General features: G+C 37.2%; 1 protein-coding gene and 1 pseudogene across 1 annotated transcript in view; one reads left to right on the forward strand and one right to left on the reverse strand.

The window, feature by feature from the left end:
- The window catches only part of LOC137401103 (alpha-mannosidase 2C1-like), a 47307-nt gene continuing 22112 nt past the window's right edge, over window positions 1–25195 (reverse strand). Inside the window, exons 9-23 of the mRNA XM_068087466.1 lie at window positions 24311–24427; window positions 23592–23687; window positions 23255–23400; window positions 22980–23106; window positions 22581–22718; window positions 22283–22408; window positions 18114–18326; window positions 16904–17019; window positions 7031–7121; window positions 5492–5656; window positions 4985–5128; window positions 4270–4462; window positions 2236–2375; window positions 1712–1842; window positions 1–523 (exon numbers count right to left, since the gene is read on the reverse strand). Of these exons, the coding sequence (XP_067943567.1) occupies window positions 406–523; window positions 1712–1842; window positions 2236–2375; window positions 4270–4462; window positions 4985–5128; window positions 5492–5656; window positions 7031–7121; window positions 16904–17019; window positions 18114–18326; window positions 22283–22408; window positions 22581–22718; window positions 22980–23106; window positions 23255–23400; window positions 23592–23687; window positions 24311–24427 (2061 nt within the window). The 3' untranslated portion in view covers window positions 1–405. The remainder of the gene's footprint in view (window positions 524–1711; window positions 1843–2235; window positions 2376–4269; window positions 4463–4984; window positions 5129–5491; window positions 5657–7030; window positions 7122–16903; window positions 17020–18113; window positions 18327–22282; window positions 22409–22580; window positions 22719–22979; window positions 23107–23254; window positions 23401–23591; window positions 23688–24310; window positions 24428–25195) is intronic.
- On the forward strand, window positions 11949–13356 carry LOC137401105 (very long chain fatty acid elongase 6 pseudogene; annotated as a pseudogene).

Genomic DNA, 25195 nt, shown 5'->3' on the forward strand with positions numbered 1-25195 from the left:
TGCTGTTTTTTGTAAATAATGTTGTTTGTGTCATTATTGTTAAGACAACTAACAGAGAGTGTACTTCAGCATTACACAACAAATAATTTAATGTTATCAGTTTATAGCTTATGTTAGAGTTTATTAAGCAGATTATAAAGGTTTAGTAAATAGTCTGGGTGTATACTGTATACAGTCTGGGTATATACTGTATATCACTGGGTATATACTGTATATTGCATGCTGACTACTAAGCAACACCATAGGATAAAATTGCTGTAAATAAAATATAAAACTTGCTAAAATGAATGTAATAATGAGCGTTTGGTCTCGGTGTGTAGAGGAGTTTTTCCTCCGTCACTGATGTTGCATCGGAGGGAGGGAAGCCTCATAACAGCGAATAACATACGTCATCAGCTGTCAGCATCAGAGGAGCACAACTTTGATGGTTTTTACTTGAAATGGAGAGAAAGATGTAATAAACCACTGACTATCACCCACACCTACAATCGGCTGTTCCAATTCTTTCTCTAAGCCATCGCATCTACAGACGGGCAAGAATAGTTTACAAACCGTCATCAGACAGACATTGCATACAAAATGTTATGTGAACACTAGCAACCAGGCCCGTATTCCCTGGGGCGGCTGGCCGGCTGAGCCGTCCCAACTTTTTAGGAACTTTCCGCGGCTAAGTACAGTCAAACTCGGATAACTCGCCCTCGGATAAAATGTAACATTTCATCTCAAACACAAGGCTAACTCGAACGGATTTGTTTGGTCCATTCCCACGCAATAATAAATTGCTTCAGACCTCAACATCATTTATTCGAAAAGTTATTTGCCCAACGGCTATGGAGACGGTTTTTATCGCTGTATAATATCACTTTATTCGAAGCCATAGAGACAAACATCAACTTTTAGTAGTTTTTAGGTGTCATTATTATCATCATCAGTGGCAAAGTATTCTTGTTAACGACCTTTATAAAGGTTTGCAAAATATCAAGTTTTACCAAACACCTTAAAATAAAATCGGCAAAATTGATCTTTGTTAAAACGCTCAAAAGAAAAAGATGGCTTTTTTCTGAGCGTTTTAACTGCGGTCAAGTTTTGCCTATTTTAATTTAAAAACGTCTCATCAGTCACATCACCTAAAACAAAACAAATCTCTCAAAAAATAGAGAAATATTGAAACTTTCCGATAAAAATTTTTTAAACTTCACACGAGAGGCCCGGCTGAGGCCCTACATAAAAAAAACCTGTTGGGGGCTTACACCGCCCCCCTCAACACCCCCAGGTGTTCATAACTAGTCGCCTAACATTAGCCGCCCCAACTTGCAACCAGTGAATACAGGGCCTGCTAGCAACCTGTCAGCTACTGTATCGTTGATTATGATTATATGCAATTGTATAAAAGCTTAAGATGCTCAAACTAGAGCTTTGTACAGACTAGAGTTATATACAACCTAAAGCTACACAAAGTCTAATTATATACAGAATAACGCTGTATACAGATTAGAGCTGTATACACGATAGAGCTATATACAAAATAGAGTTATAGAAAATATAATTATACAGAAATTGGAGCTATAATGCTGCAGAGGATTATATGCAGTTATATAAACAGGTTATAGTTGTGTACATATGTATATAGATTAGAATTATATACACACAGACTAATGCGATATGTATACAAAGATAATGTATTGCCTAAAGAAAAACAAAAACAACATACATGGCAACATAATCCACAGAATGTGACTGAATAGTGAAACGGGCAGAACAACTTCCTCCGTATGACTCATAGCATCTCAGTATAAGACTCTTTGGTCCTTTGACCTCTGTATTTCTGTCACATTCAGCAGCCTACAGAATGAATACAAATGATCTAAAAGTCATTGAGATTTGGAGCTCTTGGTAATAAAACTCAGCCGCTAGTGAATATCCTGAGAAAATGTTTAAAGTGCTGACTTAAAACTGCGTATAGTTTCAAGTCAGCACTTAGTATATAGCACGTAGTATATATTTACAGTATATACTACTGTATACACTGTACATACATATATATATATATGTCTTATAACAAATATATAACAACATATATTATAACAAATTTCATGGAAGACAATTATATTATTAGCTATGAAAATAAATATTCTATGAAAAAGCTACATGTACATGTATCTTAACCAGCTAGAATTCATCTTACCTTAGAGTTGTCAACTCCATTTATTAGTCAGATAACTCTAAATAATTTACCTTTATTGTATCAAGGACGATAGAAGGCTGATCACAAACAACCAGACTAGTTTCCTTGATTTTTGAGAGGCTACCTTTGACTAGAAGTGGGCTGTTTAAGTCACGCGCCCGCCTTATCACACCAGCTTCTTGGAAAGATCCTGCAACAATAAGCTGAGCAATTGTTATGCCATTGAATTACCGTTGCCATAGTAACAATTTCTTACCATTCTGTTAGCTCTATTACTTCTCTGATTCTGCTATCACAACACCAACCAATGTCTATGAGCTGAGGAAAGTGTGCTAACGAAAAGCAGCACCTCAAGTGGCTGATGTACAGGTATAATGTAGATGATCTCTCACTGTCGGTGTGAAGTCTGTATTTTTCTTACAAGAAATGAAAACCTATCGAGTTGGCAGCGACGTGAAACCAAAAAACTAATCATAGACTGAATTAAATGCTAGACCGAAATACGCAGTAATCTCGGTCTAGCATTAATAAGCACGCTGTAAGTGGAGTACGCTGTAATGAGCACACTGCTACTGCTCCTTCACAGAATTGTATCACTTAGTTAATCAGATTCTATCTTTGCTCGTATTTGTTAGCCTAGTGTAAGTTGCACAATCTTATCACTTTAAATGTTTTTAGACATTAGGCTTGGTTATTTATTACATTGTATGCTTTTACCTAGCACATACAGCGCCGACTGAAATTATGAGATACCTTTTCATTTTATGAGACATTTGCTAGTAGCGATGATTTACTGCCTTAATTTTGCTAGAAACCACCACAAACCATGTACCATTAGATGCAGAAGTTGCTAGCGATTAATATGGAGTCAGTTTTCAACAAGCAGCAATTAGCAATTAATTTTTTAATGAAAATGTGCATGCGATTGACCATGGCCACCAAAAGTTAAAAGATAGCCTAGTTAACTAATTGCTATTGTGGTACTATTGCAACATAATAACATAATATGAACAACTCTTGTAATAATTGGTGGCCCTGAAAAGAGCCATTGAAGTGTGTGAAGTGGCTAGACTAACCTGATGACATGATGACACTAGTTCTTTCACCACTGCTATAAAATGAGACCGAAAGGCTTTGCTAGAACAAATAGTAATTTCTGCATAAAATGAAGCGTAATATGTGGTAAATAAATAGATTAACATGGCTCTAGCAAGGGTGCTAAGATGAATGAAGGCGAAGGTGAATTAATGACTAGTCTCATAATTTCTGACAGCGTTGATTTGTTGCCTTGCGCATGTGTCCTTGTCTATTATACGGTCTGCACCATTTACGTGACAACTGGCTGTAATGTAAAAGGTGCAAACCATGTTTATCTTACGTTATACCTGGTTGCTAGTTTGTGACTTGATGTCTCTGTAGCTTTGTGCAGGTTTACTATCTTATGGAGCCTTGCTATACCTTTCATGGGCTCATTGCCTTGAAACCAGCGTACGCAGATTATCAAGTGATTTGTTACCTAATACTCTCTTGAATAAACTTGTTACGGTGTAGATCCACTCTAGTCTCGCACCAAATCGCTTCATTATAAAGAGTTGTATCAGTGTGGACTTGTTTCTAACAATTGCTAATAAATTTAAATGGTTTCTGATGAAATAATGTAGGTACTAATTCGAATGATTCCAATGCTTTTACTAGTCAGCTTTGAGCTTTTTAAAATTTTTTATAATTATTATCAGCTACACACTCTCCAACAGCAGTAAATATTACTAATTTATAAATATATAAAATATAAATAGGCCTACATCAGTTTTAAATATATAAATTATAAATGTTTATGAATATATATAAATTTATAAAACTTCTATCATATTCATTGGTAAGCAAAAAACTTGGGAGATATGCTTCTGCTTTAATCAAGAGAGGATTTTATATATTTATAAACATTTTATAAAACTTACATTTCACAACAAAATTTTTAATAAACGCTTAGTAAAATGTTTATAAAACATTTTACTAAGCGTTGTACTATAAGCTATCTACTGACCAGGGTAAGAAGTTATGTTGAAACAGAAGTAACTACTGACCGGTATGGGGCATTACAGCGTAGCTGAAACGGTGGGTCCCCATGTCAGCATTAGCGTCTGGAGCCTTAGGAGCTCTGAGCAAGGACAGATGAAGGGTTGAGTGGTCTGTCACCGAGCACCCATACTTGCTGTCATTCATTATTGAGACTCCGACAGAATAATCTGACAAGTCCATCCATCTTTGGCAGCAAACCTGATTTGCAGATAAAAATAAGGTGAACAATTACTTATTAAAAAAATTATTGAATGTTCTGTCAGGTTTTTTCTATAACAGAATTTTCTAATAGACCATTTGCTGTCAAGTCAATATTAGGAATATTGTGCTCTTTTCTTTGGCAATTTTTAAATTAGTTTTTAAGGCAGCTTCATACCTGATAACAAATGATGTATAACAGATCTATAACAAATGCATAAGCCTTCACCCGATAACAGTAGTTCATTCACATTGGCCAACAGAAGCGCATGTGCTGTTGTCTGAGTTGGCCAGATATTCAGTTAGTTTTTTTAATAAACACAATAATAATGAAATAGAATAAACATAAAACAAGTATAAGCAAGCAATTGCTAGGCCTGTAAACGTCATACTAATAATACCAAATATTGGAATTGAAGCTATCCTTGTACTGTCGTTCCAAATTGCTCCAATCACAGAGAAAAGAAAGTAAAGGTTTTTTGCGAACAAGAAAAATGATACATTTAGTTCAAAAGGGCTTACCTCATACTTAGCCGAATCCCAAGAAGTATTTCTGTGAGTGGGGCGCCTGATATGCCCAAACTGTGTTTCATAAGTCACATGGTCAGATACGATGTTAAGAGGAAATTCTACTTTGAGAAATTTCCGATTCTCATGCCAATAAATCTGCAATGATAACATTATGAGGCTACAATGAGAAATGACAGCCATCAAGAGTTTTGGCTGTGCATCTATGCTGAAGAGCAAGCAATTCCTAACCAAGAAATTCATACTAAGAATGATGACAGGTACCTGTCAGCAATTGTCATTAAATCTAAACGAATGTGGATCAAAAGAAATTTCAAGATAACCAAAACATGATGAAGCGTTAGGTGGCTGAGAAAACACATCGTTAATAATTTTTTAATAATTAATAATTTAATAATTAATAATCTTTTTTAATTCATTCCCTATATGCAACTATAATTGTTTCTCATTTTATTTGTCCAACCGATACAGAGGGTGCCAAAGGAAAGAACCCGGATGTACCTCACAGTCCACTCTCAGGTATGGACTCTCTGCATCCAAAACGATGATCTGCTTTAGATAACTTCTATCACTGATTTTAATAGAGACTTCTATGCTGCCCCTCAAAGGACCCTCTTCAACCACAACAGCAGCGGCTATTACATCAGTCAATGCTCGTCTTGTCTCCTAAAAACCAGTTGACAACTGAGAGAACAACAGCTGATATGCTGGTAAATAATTACAAAACAGCGTCCCATGAGTCCACACGAGTCCTTATCCTAATCTGTGTGTAGAGAAGTCTTCACAGAGAAGAGAGTGAAGCTGGTCAGATATATTAAGATATGGTAAAAAGAAGCCAGATTAATCTTTAGTATAATCTATATAAATCTCAAAGTTTGTCATCGTCTGTCGTCATCATCTGTCGTCGTTCAGTGTTTGTCCAGCTGTTCAGTGTTTGTCCAGCTGTAGCGCTTAAAATCTAGCAATGAAAAATCTATATCGCAAAAGATTTGATCTTCGAACCCCCAGTACATTAGGCAACAAACTAACCCATTAAGCTACGAAAGATGCAATGGAATCATTGGGCAACATGAGTCATTATCTGGGTTAAAATACGCATAGTGACTCTGCGTTACGCGCAACGTCACTAAAGCATGCTCTCACGGTTTTTATTAGTAAGTTTAGCAATATTGATACTAGCTTACTCAAATTAGCCAATGGCAACTACATCACCTGCCACTGTTTATAAGCTGTTTTTTTAATACCTGTGCAACGCCGGGCATTCGGCTAGTCTCTACTATAATATGAGCCATGTTTGTCCACCCGTCTGTCCATAGCCACGCTTAGAGGTTGGGAAAAAAACATCGCACAGGAATTGAACTCTGAAATGTGGCAAAGCGGCCAGGCACGCTACCAACTGCACCACTCGACCATCTTGCTGCGCGTTGGAATAATTGTGCACATAGTTATTACATATGATAATCTGTCACGGCGCACGGGACTGCCCACATACTAGTGAAGAATAAATTGAACAGCAAGTGTATGACGAGAAGCAAGAAACTTTAACATCTTTTGCTCTCAGGTTCTGGGAACTCCAAACTGTACTGAGAATACAATTATAGTAAAACTATTGAAATGTTCTTAAAAAGTTAAACAAACTCGAAACATAAAACATTTTTCTTGAACTTCACATTTTTTAAATACGTAAAAGATACGAACTACCTTACTCATCATGGTGGTGGCCTATCAAATCCCAGGCATCTACAATACTAGCCTATCATATATCAGGAACCTATGATACCAGCCTATTATATCCCAAGCATCTACGAAACCAGCCTATTATATCCCAGGCATCTACGATACTAGCCTATCATATCCCAGTCATCTACGATACCAGCCAATCATATCCCAGGCATCTATGATACCAGCCTATCATTTACCAGTCATCTACGATACCAGCCTATGATATCCCAGGCATCTACGATCACATTCCTATGCATCTACGACATGCATAGGAATATGATGGTATCCCATCACATTCCAAGCATGTAATTTACCAACCTGATGGTATCCCATTACATCCCAGGCATCCCAGAAAAGAGGTATATCATCGTACACAGCAAACTGGTTGGCTGCACCAGAGAGAAGATTTCTAAAGAAAGAAATATTATCAGATGATGTTTCTTTACTAACAGACATACTCCAATACACATACCCCAATAGACACGCCCTAATAGGTATACTCCAATAGACATACTCCAATAAACATGCTGTAATAGACATACCTGAAGAGACATACTCCAGTAGGCATATTATAATAGACATATTATTCAGCTAAACATATTTAATCGGACATACTACAGTCAACTACACCAAACATCCTCCAAGTTTTGCAAGAGAACACAGTGCCATAGCACAAACCGCTGCTAGCTTGTGCTGTGGCTGCAGGTAGAGTACAATATACATGTAGATGACTAAGGGGGAGTGGTTACACCCTGAAATAAGGTTATTACAAAATTCATCCCCACTATTCTTTGCGGTAAAAAATAAATTCATAAAACAAGCATTGAGTAATTAAATCAATTTGTTGGAAATAATCGTTAGAAACATTAAGATTTTGTACCAAAAGTGCAGTAGCCGAGACTTGAACTCATACGTAGTCGAGACTTGAACTCATGCGTAGCCGAGACTTGAACTCATACATAGCCGAGACTTGAACTCATACATAGCCGAGACTTGAACTCATACATAGCCGAGACTTGAACTCATACGTAGCTGAGACTTGAACTCATACATAGCCGAGACTTGAACTTATACATAGCCGAGACTTGAAATCATACATAGCCGAGACTTGAACTCATACATAGCCGAGACTTGAACTCATACGTAGCCGAGACTTGAACTTATATGTAGCCGAGACTTGAACTTATACATAGCCGAGACTTGAACTCATACGTAGCCGAGACTTGAACTTATACGTAGCCGAGACTTGAACTTATACGTAGCCAAGACTTCAACTCATACGTAGCCGAGGCTCGAACTCATACGTAGCTGAGACTTGAACTCATACGTAGCCGAGACTTGAACTTATACGTAGCCGAGACTTGAACTCATACGTAGCCGAGACTTGAACTCATACGTAGCCGAGACTTGAACTCATACGTAGCCGAGACTTGAACTCATACGTAGCCGAGACTTGAACTCATACATAGCCGAGACTTGAACTCATACATAGCCGAGACTTGAACTCATACGTAGCCGAGACTTGAACTCATACGTAGCTGAGACTTGAACTCATACGTAGCCGAGACTTGAACTTATACATAGCCGAGACTTGAACTCATACGTAGCCGAGACTTGAACTCATACATAGCCGAGACTTGAACTTATACATAGCCAAAACTTGAACTCATACATAGCCGAGACTTGAACTCATACGTAGCCGAGACTTGAACCCATGCGTAGCCGAGACTTGAACTCATACATAGCCGATACTTGAACTCATACGTAGCCGAGACTTGAACTCATACGCAGCCGAGACTTGAACTCATACGTAGCCGAGACTTGAACTCATACATAGCCGAGACTTGAACTTATACATAGCCGAGACTTGAAATCATACATAGCCGAGACTTGAACTCATACATAGCCGAGACTTGAACTCATACGTAGCCGAGACTTGAACTTATATGTAGCCGAGACTTGAACTTATACATAGCCGAGACTTGAACTCATACGTAGCCGAGACTTGAACTTATACGTAGCCGAGACTTGAACTCATACATAGCCAAGACTTCAACTCATACGTAGCCGAGGCTTGAACTCATACATAGCTGAGACTTGAACTCATACGTAGCCGAGACTTGAACTTATATGTAGCCGAGACTTGAACTCATACGTAGCCGAAACTTGAACTCATACGTAGCCGAGACTTGAACTCATACGTAGCCGAGACTTGAACTCATACGTAGCCGAGACTTGAACTCATACGTAGCCAAGACTTGAACTCATGCGTAGCCGAGACTTGAACTCATACATAGCTGAGACTTGAACTCATACGTAGTCGAGACTTGAAATCATATGTAGCCGAGACTTGAACTCATACGTAGCCGAGACTTGAACTCATACGTAGCCAAGACTTGAACTCATGCGTAGCCGAGACTTGAAATCATACATAGCCGAGACTTGAACTCATACATAGCCGAGACTTGAACTCATACGTAGCCGAGACTTGAACTCATACGTAGCCGAGACTTGAACTCATACATAGCCAAGACTTGAACTCATACGTAGCCGAGACTTGAACTTATATGTAGCCAAGACTTGAACTCATACGTAGCCGAGACTTGAACTCATACATAGCCGAGACTTGAACTCATACGTAGCCGAGACTTGAACTCATACGTAGCCGAGACTTGAACTCATACGTAGCCAAGACTTGAACTCATGCGTAGCCGAGACTTGAAATCATACATAGCCGAGACTTGAACTCATACATAGCCGAGACTTGAACTCATACGTAGCCGAGACTTGAACTCATACGTAGCCGAGACTTGAACTCATACATAGCCAAGACTTGAACTCATACGTAGCCAAGACTTGAACTCATACGTAGCCGAGACTTGAACTTATATGTAGCCAAGACTTGAACTCATACGTAGCCGAGACTTGAACTCATACATAGCCGAGACTTGAACTCATACGTAGCCGAAACTTGAACTCATACATAGTCGAGACTTGAACTCATACATAGCCAAGACTTCAACTCATACGTAGCCGAGGCTTGAACTTATACGCAAGGATAAAATTGAGTGCACCTTCCAAGTACTTTGATTTAGTAGTAGAATATGCTAGCATTCTGTAGAGCGGCTTCATAGAATGGTAATATAAATATCGCTCATACAGATAAAGATCTGGAACACTTGATGATTTACATTCGTAATCTAATCACCTTTAGCTGAGAGGGCTTAACGATTGTTTCAGAGTTGTACTTTCAATTAATATGAAAGACAACTCTTATTTTTAGTAATGTGGCGATTGGTCTGTATCAAGTATTGGGCTGAATCGCTTGTAGACTGAACATTTTTATTCATCTTTTTAAAACGCTGCTAATACATTCCAAAGAAGTGAGGAAATAATAAGGAAGGCCAAATTTACTAGATTTATTTGATAAGACTGCCTCACTGCATCGCCATAGACAATTATTGATTATGGATTTTCTTCACACAAGTAGTTGTTATAAACTGGTATAAACTATGGTATAAACTATCATAGTGAGACACCAACAATACAATTATATCCCATAACACACAGCATCCTGATGCTGAACAAATATGAATGTTAGCTCATACAACCAATATACACAGATATATCAAGGCAGTGAACAATGCTTATATGGATAAAATATCTACGAACATGCCTAGTGGCATAGTTGGTGATGAAAACTGTTCGCTGGTATGCAAATCCATTACAGAGTTTAGCTAAGTAACCTCTCAGCCGCAGCCGAGTTTGACACTTAGCTTCAAAGAGAGTTTCATAATGTTCAGCCCGCTGTAATAAGAGCTTTCACGTTTGACAACTCTATCTAGATTTACAACCTTCTGAGGACGATGTAAAAACAAATGCTCCTTAGCGGCCAACCTATGAATACATGCACTATGTGATAGCCGCTTGCCGTTGAATTATGAGCGCGCAGTCACATCTAGACATGCAATATAAAACCCGTGGTTTATTGGAGACGATATACTTATGAGAGCATATTATATTTGTTTCATTTTTGCCAGAGCTTAGTAATACTGATACATGTGAATACTTGTTTTATGTGTTGCATAACATTAAAACTAATACATTATACATAATTTTGTAAAAACTAAACATAGCCTAACAATTTGAATTACAAGTAAAAGTTAGATTAATAAAATAATAACCATTATCTTATCATAAATACGCATGAATGAAAGCCTGAATCAGCGCAAGTTTAGTAGCCGAGTAGGTGATAGGAATACACAGCATAACCTACTCTAAGTTTGGTAGCCGAGTAGGTGATAGGAATACACAGCATAACCTACTCTAACTGACACACCATACAGTTTATATTAATTACTTTTCTTTACTTATCTTTTCCATTTATCTTACTTTTACTTGGGAATGAGGTGGCCACTCAGTATGATGTCATGTTCTGATAAAAGGTTTTACAGATAGATCTACCAAAAGGCACAACTCATGAGGACACTGATAGACCGCTCTTACTTAACCACGCATACAGTAAAACCTTTAACTGAACACCATCTCTATTTGCCTGCCTGCCAGAGGAAGGCAACCTATTTTTCAACCCTTCCTTTATAGTCATGGAGGAAGGGTTGAAAAATAAGATCGCCATGGCATTCAATTAGAGATTTTATGGTAGCTCTGACAGAATTTAGGATTATCTCCCATAGCAATACTCATTTACAAGACTTCCTGATCAGGAAGGCAAAGTTTAGAAAGAAACCTGCTGGCTTGGAACCAGAAACTCTATGCAATCAGAAGACACCATAAAACTGGTTTAATGAAACATTGAGTGTCCTCAAATCTAGATAACTGTAAGTGCTATGCCACTATTTATATCTTTCAATATGATGACCATTTTAAAGCCACAGAGGGACATGAGGTGTTTGTAGTAATAGTTGTGAAATGCCAACTCTATGTGACTAAAAAGGACACAAGCGCATCAATCCATGCGTACACTTTGCGTGTACACAAAGCGCACACATGATGATACCTTCCACCATATCCATTAGCTATTGAGCTTATATTGCCATAGTTCCTGACTGTTCTTGTTGTAGCATTGAGAGAGTGGCACCAGCAGAAGACAGAATGCCACAGCTATAGTTTTTAAGGCTAAGCTAACAATTGGCTCAATTATCTAGCGTGCGTTAGAAACAGGGGAACTAATAGCTGTAAGCTTACATATAAATCACTGTCAATGTGGATAATTAGATAGCTACAGATCAGGTCATATGAAAAGCCAGCATTCCCAGCGTGCACTTCAGTGCGTGAGTGGGATGTGCCGATAGTGAGTAGTGATTGATTTGGGTTCACTCACTTGGCTAACTAGTGACTAACAGCCGCGAGCAGAATGGAGCGCATCAACTACGACATAACCCCTTCCTGGATGGAGGACATCGACCAAGAGAGACTGAATGTTGTAATCAACTTCCTGGATGAAAAATGGACACTCAGTATTGTTGCTGCCATCACCTATGGGGTGCTTATATTTGGTGGGCGTAGACTGATGGAAAACCACAAGAGATTCCAGCTGACCTACGCCTTAGTTGCATGGAATGCCGCGTTGGCCGTCTTTAGTACACTGGGTGCTATAAGAATGATACCCAACCTGCACTACGCTCTCACTCACCAGAGCTTCCATGACTCCGTCTGTACGACTCACTGGACCGAAGTCCCGGTCTTGCGGATCTGGATTGTTCTGTTTAGTCTATCAAAGATTGTAGAGCTCGGAGATACGGCGTTCATAGTGCTTCGCAAGCAACCACTAATCCTCTTGCACTGGTACCACCATATGACTGTGCTTATCTACACCTGGTTTAGTTTTACCGAGAGGACAAGCAGCGGTCGTTGGTATATCGCTATGAATTACTCGGTGCACTCCGCTATGTATACGTACTACGCCGCCAGAGCTCTCAGGTTTCGCCCACCGGAGTGGCTCAAAATGGGAATAACTATCTTCCAGCTCTCACAGATGGTAGTTGGTGTCTATATAGCTGTCTATGTTTACCAAGTGAAGGCGGCAGGCATAGAGTGTGGAGTTTCTACTCGAAATATGAGGTTATCATTTCTTATGTACTTTAGCTATTTCTTACTGTTTATGAGCTTCTTCTATGAAGCTTACATCAAAGCTAGGCCAACCTCTAAGACGAATGGGGTCGAAAAAAGCGCCTATATGTCTACTGAACAATCGAATGAGAATCTTAAAAATGGCACGAGCGAAGATGGCAGCGCCAAAGTCAGCACTATAACCCCTCGATCTCTAAACGGAGGAGCGACCCATGAACATTCTAAAGGGCACTTGACGAGGTCAAAGAAAGAGCAATAGCTGTCTAACACTAGGAAATATAAGGTATACAGCTGATGATCATTTTAAGAGCAATAGCTGCCTAACACTAGGAAATATAAGGTATACAGCTGATGATCATTTTAAGAGCAATAGCTGCCTAACACTAGGAAATATAAGGTATACAGCTGATGATCATTTAAACTTAGTCTTTTGGCAATCTCTCTGTATTAATTAGCTAATCCTAATCCTTCTGTAATAATTCAGATCTCTGGCAACATTTAAACTATTACAAGCTGTACTGACATTCTATAGATAATACAATGCAAAGGCTACACATTGTCCTTATCAGTACACGTGATACACTTCACACAAGGATGCGAGGGGCCACAGCGTTTATTCTCCATCAGTAGCTGACCCAATTACAAAAAGTAGGCGTGAGGCATGAATCTTATCTCTAGCCATGCATGACATGCATAAGGAGTGATAACTTATTACTATAACAACAAAGGCATTGCTCTTTACTTTAAAATTCATTATCTCTGTTGCACATTCGAAGTTTCAAAGATATACTAGTCACTAGAAGTCAAAACATTAAGAGATGCTTTATCTTATAATTTGTACTATTCCATATGTTTGATGGAATACCAAAGGCCTTACAATATAATGCAACACCTCGGTGATTTCATCAAGCCTAGGTCAGATGAATAATTGCTTCCGTCTAAGGAAACACAAACATACACAAGTTTGCCATAATCTTTTTATGTAAACAAAGGCTTAGGTAGCCTCCGTGGAGAAGCCTCACCTAGGGAAATAGTGAGAGCACTTGCGGCCGTTGACTCTAACCTGCTACAACATGACAGAGCATGCCATAATTATTAGGTACGTTGAAGATTCAGTTCCTCAGCAAATGGAAATGATTAAGGGAATTGACATGCCGCAGTTTTTCAACTGATGCCTGTTCAAGCCTTATCACTACAATCTCTATAAATAATCACGACACAGAAAATGTTAGACTCATAGCAGAGATAAAAGTAACATCAGGCAAAAATTGTGAAACTACGAGTATTTATACTGTACATATGGTTTTTCTCTGCAAATATGCCATGTTCCCAAAGCTGCCTTTATAACTCCTATGCTAATGGCCGTTGATTATATTTCATTTAAATATCGACCAACATATGCATATAGAACAGTACTGCTATGGTAGATGCGTTATAACGTTAGGGATACTTTGTGAAGGATAAACACGCACTCCCTGTCACTCTATCCTATTATGTCCTGTAGCAGACCACAGCCAACACGAGCCTTGCCTAGCAGGAAGTGATAACCACCAGATGTTAAACTAGACTTTAAATAAAACAACATCCCTATGTCTACCATGCCTCACTCTTATGCTTGTCTTAAACCACACATGGATTACAACTGCGTAGGGATGATTTCACTCACAAACATACGGCAGACAAGTGTAACTCCTGTATCAGTTCTGCAATAATCGCTACTTCTTAGAGATCAACTTGCACAAAATTTTAACAGATTTTATCAGAAAGTATCGGTATTTTTTATGATTTTTGAATGTTTTTTGATGTTTGAGGTTATCTGACTGCCATGATGTTTTAAGATTAGAATCAACAAAGCTTGATTGCGGTTAAAATGATCAGAAGAGAAATTCATGCGAAATGACGTGACTAGTTGTTATTGTTGCTCTAGTTGATATCGTCTACTGCGTAGACGTTGAAGCGTGTTCTGTCTGTCTCTTTGCGACTACAAGAGTCATGATCGCGCTTTCGCTTCATCTGAGCGTTTTAATCGCGATCAAGTTTTGTCGATTTTCATCTTGAAACCTCATGGCACTCAGATCACCTCCAACATCAAAAACAGTCGCAAATGGTAGAATAATATCGATACTATCCGATAAAATCCACTAAAATCTTATGCAAGTTCATGTGTTTTGTGGAAGAAGTACAATGATTCCTGAAACTTCATGTTTGGACATAATTAATCATATTCAATTTTTTTAATCCTAAAGGTTGCACATTGCAAGTTCGCAGAAAAGAATTTGCTCAATCAAACTTGTTATGCAGGGTTGCATGATGAGCTGTAATTAACAGGGTGTTGGTTTTCCCAACTATGTTATGCTCGTTAGACATAACAGGACGTATGAAAACCAGTGCTCATAGGGAGTGTGTATTGTTACTTATCCTATCTAACAACTGGCTAGAGAAACAGAAGGTTAGTCATAGCTGCAAGTAATACCTCCATACTCATAAAAGCATTGAAGTAATGTAAATTAGCGAAGCCAGCCCTGTCACAAGCAAAGCTAATCTAGCCAATTGTTAAACATTTTGAAATTTGATAAGAGACAGAATAGAGATAACACTCCTAATCTCTGTAGAATTGTGTCACCGACCCAGAGCGGGCTGTTAGTCACAGAGCAGAGGCAGAGAATAGCAGTGCATTAGCCTGTTCCACAGCCCTAATATGGATAAATCCTTGAAACGGCTTCCTGTGGCTGTAACATGGTATCTCCAAAATGAATAAAGATATTTCAACTTTATAAGCAAATCAGAAAATTTGGCAACTACGTAAAATACAATAGTTTGAGTCGTAATCGATATCTTCATTTAAAGGGAAATGGCTGATTAAAAATTAGTTAGCTTGCATTTTGCCTGATGAATGCCTATAATCATTTTTCTAGTTTCGTTTAAAAAAATCACTTACTCCATCATGCGCTTTAGGAATTGCTAACACAACTTGTTTATTGTATTTCCTTGATATACGGCAACAGAAATATACTAAAGGTATATACAACTACATTACTACATACATGTACAACTACTATATACAACTGCCTTCACTCTGTCAATATACATGTAGCTTACTTCATCACCAGAACTCACAGACTTATAAGTAATCGAAAACATGTCAGAGTTATTCATAGAGTTATTATGATATCTGTTCAGCGAGGAGACAAATGCTACCCTTTCTCTAACTCTTCTTTAGCCTCTCTATTTACTGAGATCTTTTGAAAATGCCATGTTAAAATTACTTCAGGCGTTGAGTCAAAACTTTGCTGGAATTTTACATGCATGTTGTAAAATTTATATCTTGGGACCGCACTGAGAAGTTTTAATGAGCGCTATAATGTGAAACTCCCCACTATTAGTCAACTTACAAACCTTAAAAACACACATACTCTACACTATTTTGCAATGTACAGTTCTATGAGCTGCTGCAGCAATGTATAGGCCTAGCCAATAACATTTGAATGAAGTATAACACCATCATAACGCAATCATAACACAATTATAACACAACCAAAACACCATCACAACACAATCATAATAATAATATTATCATATTATCATAATACAAATCAAAATAGACTGGGGTCCTAGAGGGATACTGTATCCAGAGTTTTTAGAGTAAAGCATTTGTCTAAATTCCTAGAAAGTTAGCATAGTCTGAGATCTTAGTTGAGTGCAATAGACTGAGATAATAGAGCGATAGATATCATATAGGGCAACCCCGACTAGGTGCAATCACCACTTTCAAGTACATACTGTAGGTAAAGACTCAACTTAGTTGGAGTCTTGACAAATCAATCGATAACCCAAAATTCTATCCCGGGGAGGATGACAGGTAGAAAATCAGCTACTGATCAATCTGAGTTGCTATGGAAACGTCAACTGCTAGCTGTTGAAAACAAAATGAAAAAGACCAGCCAAGAGAGTAGTTATTAGTCTGATAGAAAGCACGGACACGAAAGGAATGGCGCACAGAGTAGGTATAATTTGTACCAACTGCTGACTTGTACATGTCGCAGCCGGAGCTGTTAAACATTTACACCTCTCACCTACTTACAATAGGAGGAGTAAAAGTACCTGCTAGGAGTCTTCAATTCACCTTCTTCCTTTACACTCAGCCATGTTATCCGCCCCAAGTAGTCTAGTTCAGCGTAGACTTTGCTGTTTTCCATCAAAATCCAGTCACTGCTACCCTGCGCATGGTTAGAGAACAATCTAGAACAACAGTTGATGTTTAATGGGTAGTAGGACAGTGCCTCGGTGCGAATACCATGTCTGCGTGGATAAACTTTCAGATGCGTGTACATGTAGATACCGTTATGCATATAGATCTCTAATAGTATCTATGTGTATGTCTAGATACAGGAATTAGTGTAAAGATCCGTTACAGCTAATGGAAGATGCCGATACAGTAGATGCTACTACAACGTAAATAATCTGTTCCGAGAACGTTTAAGTTATATGAATGGTAAAACACATACAAATAGCTCAATCTGTCACAAGATCTTCCCAAAATCACCTTTTTTGCACTTAAAACAACTGAACTTTATAATTTAATGGCTGTACAATAACTGTGGTATTATTAGTTTGTATGTTTGTAGATTTTCCTTTTTTTCCCACCTACGCTGGGTTTCAGGCCCATGATTACGGTAATTTTACGTTATGTGAAAAGGAGCACACGCTTACACTGCCAATCCAAATCAATTTTTTAACTTTTTTTCTCCACAGCAAGGTTTACTCTGCAAAAAAAAACCAAAAAATATCGTATATGCCTAGAAAAATGGATACACCCTATTCGTCTTGTTCTCTCCCAAGGGCAGCAAGAGAGAACAATAATTTCAAGGATAACAAATATACTCTCGCAATTCAAATCGAATTTGAGAACATGCACCCACTTCATGCTTTACATTAAATGAAATTTTTACGTAGTATGATGTAAAAACTTTAAATAAATTTGTAAATTTCTGTGGAATCTATTTAAAAGGTTTAAGTTATAGGAGGGTCAACTTTATATGTACAGGTATGTATAAAATTTGTAAATCTCTATGTATAGTTATGTTTAGCAGATTGTATATATACTAGAGTTATATGAGCGACAAGCCCACAATTAACCTTTTAAAAATGTATTCCTGCATTATTAATAGTAAACTATGAGAGGAAAACCATAATCCTGAGCTTTCATACCATCAGTTTCATAACTAGCTCTGGAGAAAATTACATTTTGTGGGCATCTTGTAGTAGCCCGCAAGTAACAAACTTGAGAATCAGTCTATATAAACAAACTTACGGGAGTGCTAGCTTTCATTCTCTTCACACTGACTGGGATGAAGGATGGCATTGTAGGCTGGGATATAGCCAAGGCTCCAACACTAACCAGCTGGTAGGCTCTACCTTTTAGATCCTCTTGCAAAATGTCTCCAAGAACACAGGCTGTCTCCACAGCCACCAACTCCGTGCGCGGCCAGGACAGCGCATTACAAACCGTCAACACTCCTTCAGTCTTCAAATAAGATCTCTAATCTCAAATAGCCTCAAATCTCTCTAGTCTCGAATATGTAAACCCATCAAAGGTTGATGATGAGCAAGAATTGCTAACCATGTGTGCATGGCACATTCCAATTGGTCAATCATGTGTTTATGTAGTACATCCCAATTGGTCAACAATGTGTATATGTAGTACAGTTTGGTCGGTCCCCAGTACCAACATCAAAAAATAAAATTGTTTTCTCATCTGTGTAAACCCATGTAGGTGGGTAATGGTGTACTCAAGCACAGGTCACTTACGAGACCTGGGAGTTGGAGCAGCTGTAATTACAATTGTAATACCAGTAAATGTGGGTTGCCCAAATACCAGCAGATATCGACACAGGTTAGTGCAGAAAAGCGCGCCATTGGGAACAACTAAGATCTTGAAGCGAGTGCTCAAACTCCAAGGTCTCTGGTAGGGGACCTGAGCTCGAGTAGACATTACCAACTAAGTTGGGCTACCAGGGCTTAGGAAACAATATTTTACATATATACATGCATAGGATTTAATAATTTTTATGGTACCAACAAAAATATTAAATCATTTGCAGCTTGTCAAATGAAGAGAACTGTTGTGTGAAACAAATTTGTAGTGAATAGCTAGGTATTTTAGTAATACCGGCTGTATATATATACATAATATATATATATATATGTATATATATATATATGTATATATATATAGATATGTATGTATTCATATATATAAATATTATTTATATATATTATATATATATTTATATAAATACATATATACATATATATTTATATAAATATTTATTTATCTTCTATAGATATATTTCTCAAAGTCTGTGGATCTGTCTGCATTCCAGTTATAGATATTAAAATCTTGATATTAAAAACCCGCATTCTGATGGATTTGAACTCACGACAAGCTGTAACAAGCTTCTACTCCAGACGCTTTACAACTGAGCTAGAAAAGCATGGTAGACTTTTCATGGAGGTCTTTTCATATACCTCATATCCCAAGCGCATGCTAATTATTTTAGCATTGGGCCCACGCGTTACGATGTCTCTGTTCAGAAATATTTTAGGACCTAAGTGTATGCAATGCGATGCTTCTTCGTTTTTTACGTTAAAGCTAATAATTTACATGTATCCCAACCTTAAAACTTGGCGATTTGTGTACTGATTAATTTATTAAAAGATTTACGTTGCTGAACGCGCTATGGCGAGTTACCCGTCTCCGTTATACGGTATACCCGGTATCGGTTATAATAAAAACTTTTCACAATGATAAAATTTCTGTTAAAAGTTTCAAGTTTACTAAAATACATACTAAAAGTTCCTTTCAAATATGTGTTTAGTAAACTAAATTCATTTAAGTTACATTCAGCTTTTATGTTACACGTCTGTCTCGAAGGTAAGAACTCTCCATGTAGTACATTGTAATGTTATATTATCTTGCGGATGATAACCACAAATTGCACTAAAGTCATTGTAGGTTCCTATAGTTACTAAGGTTAACATTGTATTTTGGTACTATTTTTAATGATGATGATTTTTACCAGGAGGTGATTGCATTAGATAACAACTATGGGTTTCTATACCACTCTATGTACGTCTATAGCCTACGATATTAGTCTACATGCCAATTTTTGCATGCCAACACTGAAACAAACTGAAATCATATAATTGTATACCAAATAATTTTCGATTGTAATCGTAGCAAAATAGACTATATTTAGCCATTACTTGTTAATTATATAACATTTACATTTAAACACCTTTAAATTTTTATTTTTCCTTCAAATTTATTTCAACGAAAGGCTTCATTTAAGTTATGAAATTTTAAATTTACAATTGTTGGAAAATCTTTACAGTTGTTTTATTTATTTTTAATTTAGTTGTACTGCACAAAAACTTTTTTGTCATGATATGAAGTTTGAAAGTTACAGTTGTTTGACAAAGTTTGAAAACCTTTACAGTTGTTTTAAAACGCATTAAACGTTTTTAAACGCATTACGATGCCTCTGCTAATAACTATTTTGGGACCTAAGTTTATGCAACACGATACTTTTTCATTATTTTTTCGTTAGGGCTAATTTATTCCGCCCCCACGATACCGACAATAACTTATCTTGAACTTAAAATTTGACAATTTGCGTACTGATTATATACAGTGGAACCTCGGTTCTTGGAGGCTTCGGTTCTCGACCAACTCGGTTTTCGACCAAAGATTTTGAGATTTGTTCGTCTCGGATCTGGAACATAAATAGTATGCAGTATACAGTACAGTTTATGGCGTAAAATGTAAAATACTTTACCAAAGTTGTTTTCTCGCCTTGGAATGGATTAAAATTTACATACTTTTATTCTAATATGAAAAATTGTTTCGGATCTCAAACAACTCGGTTTGCGAACAACCTTCTGAAACGTATTATGTTCGAGAACCGAGGTTACACTGTACGTAATTGAAAGATATAGGTCGCTGAAAATTATGAAATTTTAAATTTACAGTGGGTTGAAAACCTTAACAGTTAGTTTATTTATTTTTAATTTAGTTGTCCTGCACAAAACTTTTGCCTCATGATATGAAGTTTGAAAGTTACAGTTGTTTGACAAAGTTTGAAAACCTTTACAGTTGTTTTTATTCTCTCTCTTAAGTTATTTCAACTACACAAAACACTTCTCTCATGATATGTAATTTGAAAGCTAGAATGGCAAACTTTGTTATATGTTAAATACAAATAAATTTTCTGTCCAAAAACTTTTTTATTACCCGGGCAACGCCGGGTAGCACAGCTAGTATATATATACACGGTATATATCTCTCAAAGCATGTCATCTGTCTGTCTGTCTGTCTGTCAATCTGGCTATAGCTATTAAAATCTTAATATTAAAATTCCACGTTCTGATGGATTTGAACTCACGACAAATGCAACGACAAGATTATTATCTGGACGCTCTACCACTGAACTACAACGGCATATTGATCAAGGACATTTTTATATACCGCATAGGCTACCCCGTGCGCATGCTAATTATTTTAGCATTTCGCCCACATGTTATGATGCCCCTGTTAAGAAATATTGTTCGCAAGGTTCAATTACTATATCTGGGGTCATGGCCAATTTTTCTCAAACAGACAATTTCATTTTCAATTTCACAGAAAATTGATTTGTATTTAACATATAACAACATTTGCCATTATAACTTTCAAAGTACATATCATGAGAGAAGTGTGTCGTGTAGTTGAAATAAATTAAGAGAAAAATAAAAACAACTGTAATGGTTTTAAAACTTTGTCAAACAACTGTACTTTTCAAGCTAGTAGCCTGGCATATTACCAATGGAAAACTCAACTAAGCTAGTTAATAAGGTTAGGCTTCCAATGACGGTAAGCCATGACTTTGAGTCTGTATTGTTGTCCAGCTCAGCTGTTCTAATAATAGCTATGGCCGAATTTCCAACAGACGGCCTTTGAGAAATATATGTATAGATAAACGTCGTAATCGCACGTTCGCTTCATCTGAGCGTTTTAACCGCGAACAAGTTTTATCGATTTTAATCTTGAAACATGCTGGCAATCTGATCACTTCAAACATCAAAAACTCACAAATTATAAAAAAATACTAGTATTTTCTGATAAGATTTACCAAAATTTTGTGCACGTACATCTTTAATGCACATGCCATGTGACATAATATATAGGACGGAAAAATTCCATAAAATACTCTCACACTGGGTCGAAGCGAACATGGCTGCACAAGAAAAGCTTACAATGTGATGTGTCTCAGAAAAAGCAGCACCAAAAATGTGCATGTCTGAACAAGTTTGAACTTCTGCATATCCAAGTTGAGTGACACACTAAATGTTACAGACCAGAAGCTAGTGACACCGCTTTTTTAATATATTACCAATAAAGTAGACGACTCCAAAAATGAAATTCAAAATAAAGACGCTCACTTTATCGCTAATTTGTTGAAGGAGCTCTTCCTGCAAGGCTTTACCTTCTTTGATAATATTCGTGTAAATTGCCCTGGCATCTTTGTGAGTAGCCTCTATGCTTGAACCCGGCAGCACATCATGAAACTATGAAGTAATTTATTTTATGCTTTGCTCAAACATTCAAATGAAATGTAACGAAGAGAAGGAAACATGTACCTACATACTTCAGTTGGTAGATACTAAATGCTACAGATACAAACAACTTAAAAGATAAACAAAAAAGCAACTATAAGATTTAAAAAATAGCTATCTGTACCTGGTTTAACAGAACTCCCTTCCAGAGCTTGTCTAGTGATATAAATGGATAAGGAGAGAGATCATGGATGTATGCAAGTGTTGAGAGGAACTCGAGGTTGTGCAGTAAAGATTCACATCTCCGGTTATACCACTTTATCTGTCAATCATAATATCAATATGTACTGTTGTACTAGTAACTCTATCAATATGTACTGTTTTACTAGTAACTCTATCAATATGTACTGTTGTACTAGTAACTCTATCAATATGTACTGTTGTACTAGTAACTCTATCAATATGTACTGTTGTACTAGTAACTCTATCAATATGTTCTGTTTTACTAGTAACTCTATCAATATGTACTGTTGCAGTAGTAACTCTATCATTAAGTATGGCTCCAAAACAAATCATGAACTACCTTAGACTGGGTGGTGTAGGTACCATTGTGCATTTCGAGGTAGAGCTCTCCGGACCAAGTGCAAAGATTCCGTGCTTCTTTCTCTTCGATACTGGTGAAAAATTCTGCAGGAGTGGACAACTCAACTCTGAAGAAACACAAAATCACTATTACATACAGCGTCAGTTTTATAGTTGATGTTTTCACACATTGAAATCTGATCACAACAAGAAGACATTATCAATAATCAATATATACACATCAACCAAACCAAAAGTAATGCATTGATTACACACCTGGGAAGTCCATCAATGTCCTTAAGTCTATCCAGGTTTTCCAGCATGTCCTGGGTGGGCCCCTGACCTCCATCTCCATGACCAAACAAATACAAACTTTTATTACTTCTACCCTTGTCCTCGAAGTTGGTGGATGTTTTCACCAGCTGCAAAAAAAACGTTACCAAACTAAAGACAAACTTCATAGTTGTAAGTATAACTGAGACGATACGGAGGACATAACATACAAACCAGACCCATGGCTGGCAGACCTAAGCTCATGACTTGATCTTTCATAATTCTGAGGAATTACTATAGTGTAAACTGACATAAAATGGAAGAAAACATGGCTACGTACCTCACCTACTTCACCTTTCATGTGGTAACTGTCCCCCGGAGCAAAGTGTGACAAAACACAACTCCCATCCAACCCTTTCCAATAGAATGTGTGGTGCTACAGATGTTAAGCAATGTTATAACAAGGATAGGCAGACATCGTTGTCTGATTTTATATATAGCTCTTAGTTAGCGACCTTGCTCAACCACGCCTACCTAGATTTGCACACATAGACCGAGATGAGTTATTCACATAGCCGAAACAACAGGCTGCCTGGAGTTCCGTTAGTATAAATACATAACTTTTTATTTATATTTGAATGTTCATAATCAGTCAACTCTGGTGTCTTCACGCATTTGTGCATCTGTTCTACTTACCTAAGTGGACTTCTGAGAAAGTGTCCAACTATTTAAAATGAGAATTAGTGAAAATAAACTTGCTATAAGGTAGCAAAAAGTCAGCAGAATGCCAACAATGAGGTCTACAGAAAGTCATCTCGCTAGTATAACAAATGGTTCGCGAGTCAGTAATTATAATTTCGATGGTAAGTCAGTAGTTATAGAGCTGTCAGTAGTTATAGAGTTGTCAGCAGTTATAGAGTTGTCAGTAGTTATAGAGCTGTCAGTAGTTATAGAGCTGTCAGTAGTTATAGAGCTGTCAGCAGTTATAGAGCTGTCAGCAGCTACAGCACTGTCAGTAGTTATAGAGTTGTCAGCAGTTACAGAGTTGTCAGCACTCACAGGAAACTTGTTGATAAGGTTCCAGCTGATCTTCTGAGTGAAAAATCTGTTCATTCCAAAATGAGAAATTATCTGCGGAAGCTGTGCCGAGTAGCCGAAAGTGTCTGGCAGCCAAAACTACAAGAACATTTAGTGTTGAGGTATGATTCAACAAAGCAACTACTCATAAAATCTGTTGCACACACCCAACAATTCATACATAAAATTGGTAAAGTTAAATTTTGTTCACTCACAGTCTAACATACGAAGTTAAGTAATTCGGAAATTTACTACCCGTGTCAAAAACCGTCATATGCTGGAGTAAATACCTCTATAAACATACACTGTAGTTTATTTGATTCGTTGCAAAGCTCAAAAACTAAACACTAAACACTTTATATAATACAAATAATTTAAAACGCATCATTTCATAAAGCTTTGAAAAGCCAACATTACAATTTAAATACTAAATTCTTCAATAAAAGGAAATTTTTAGGGAATGTACCTTAGAGATAGATGAATTTAAGGGAAGGCTTGCGATGACAGATATGTAGGTCAAGAGGTGAAGGAAGTAATACAAATAGCCAGCCTAACTTACCAACTTTGACTAGACATAGTTGACACTGAACTTGGCTGATACAATTTTTACATTTTCAATTGTTTTTTACAGGTTTATTGATTTCATTCATTAAACCGTAGTGTTTCGAGATTTAACTGTAAAAGGCTGTAATTCTTACTAAATACCATGAGAAGGCTTTCGCTAAAGGAAAGAATCTAGAAATCTAGACATGCTCCCTTTTACTCGCACAGAGTTTATGAAAAGCAGATATTTGTCAGCATTCTCAAGTCTTGTGTATTATAAACTGACCATTACATAGCCCAGTAATGGTTTACCATAAGGAGAAA

This window comes from Watersipora subatra, chromosome 7, assembly GCF_963576615.1.
Source record: "Watersipora subatra chromosome 7, tzWatSuba1.1, whole genome shotgun sequence".
NCBI lineage: Eukaryota > Metazoa > Bryozoa > Gymnolaemata > Cheilostomatida > Watersiporidae > Watersipora > Watersipora subatra.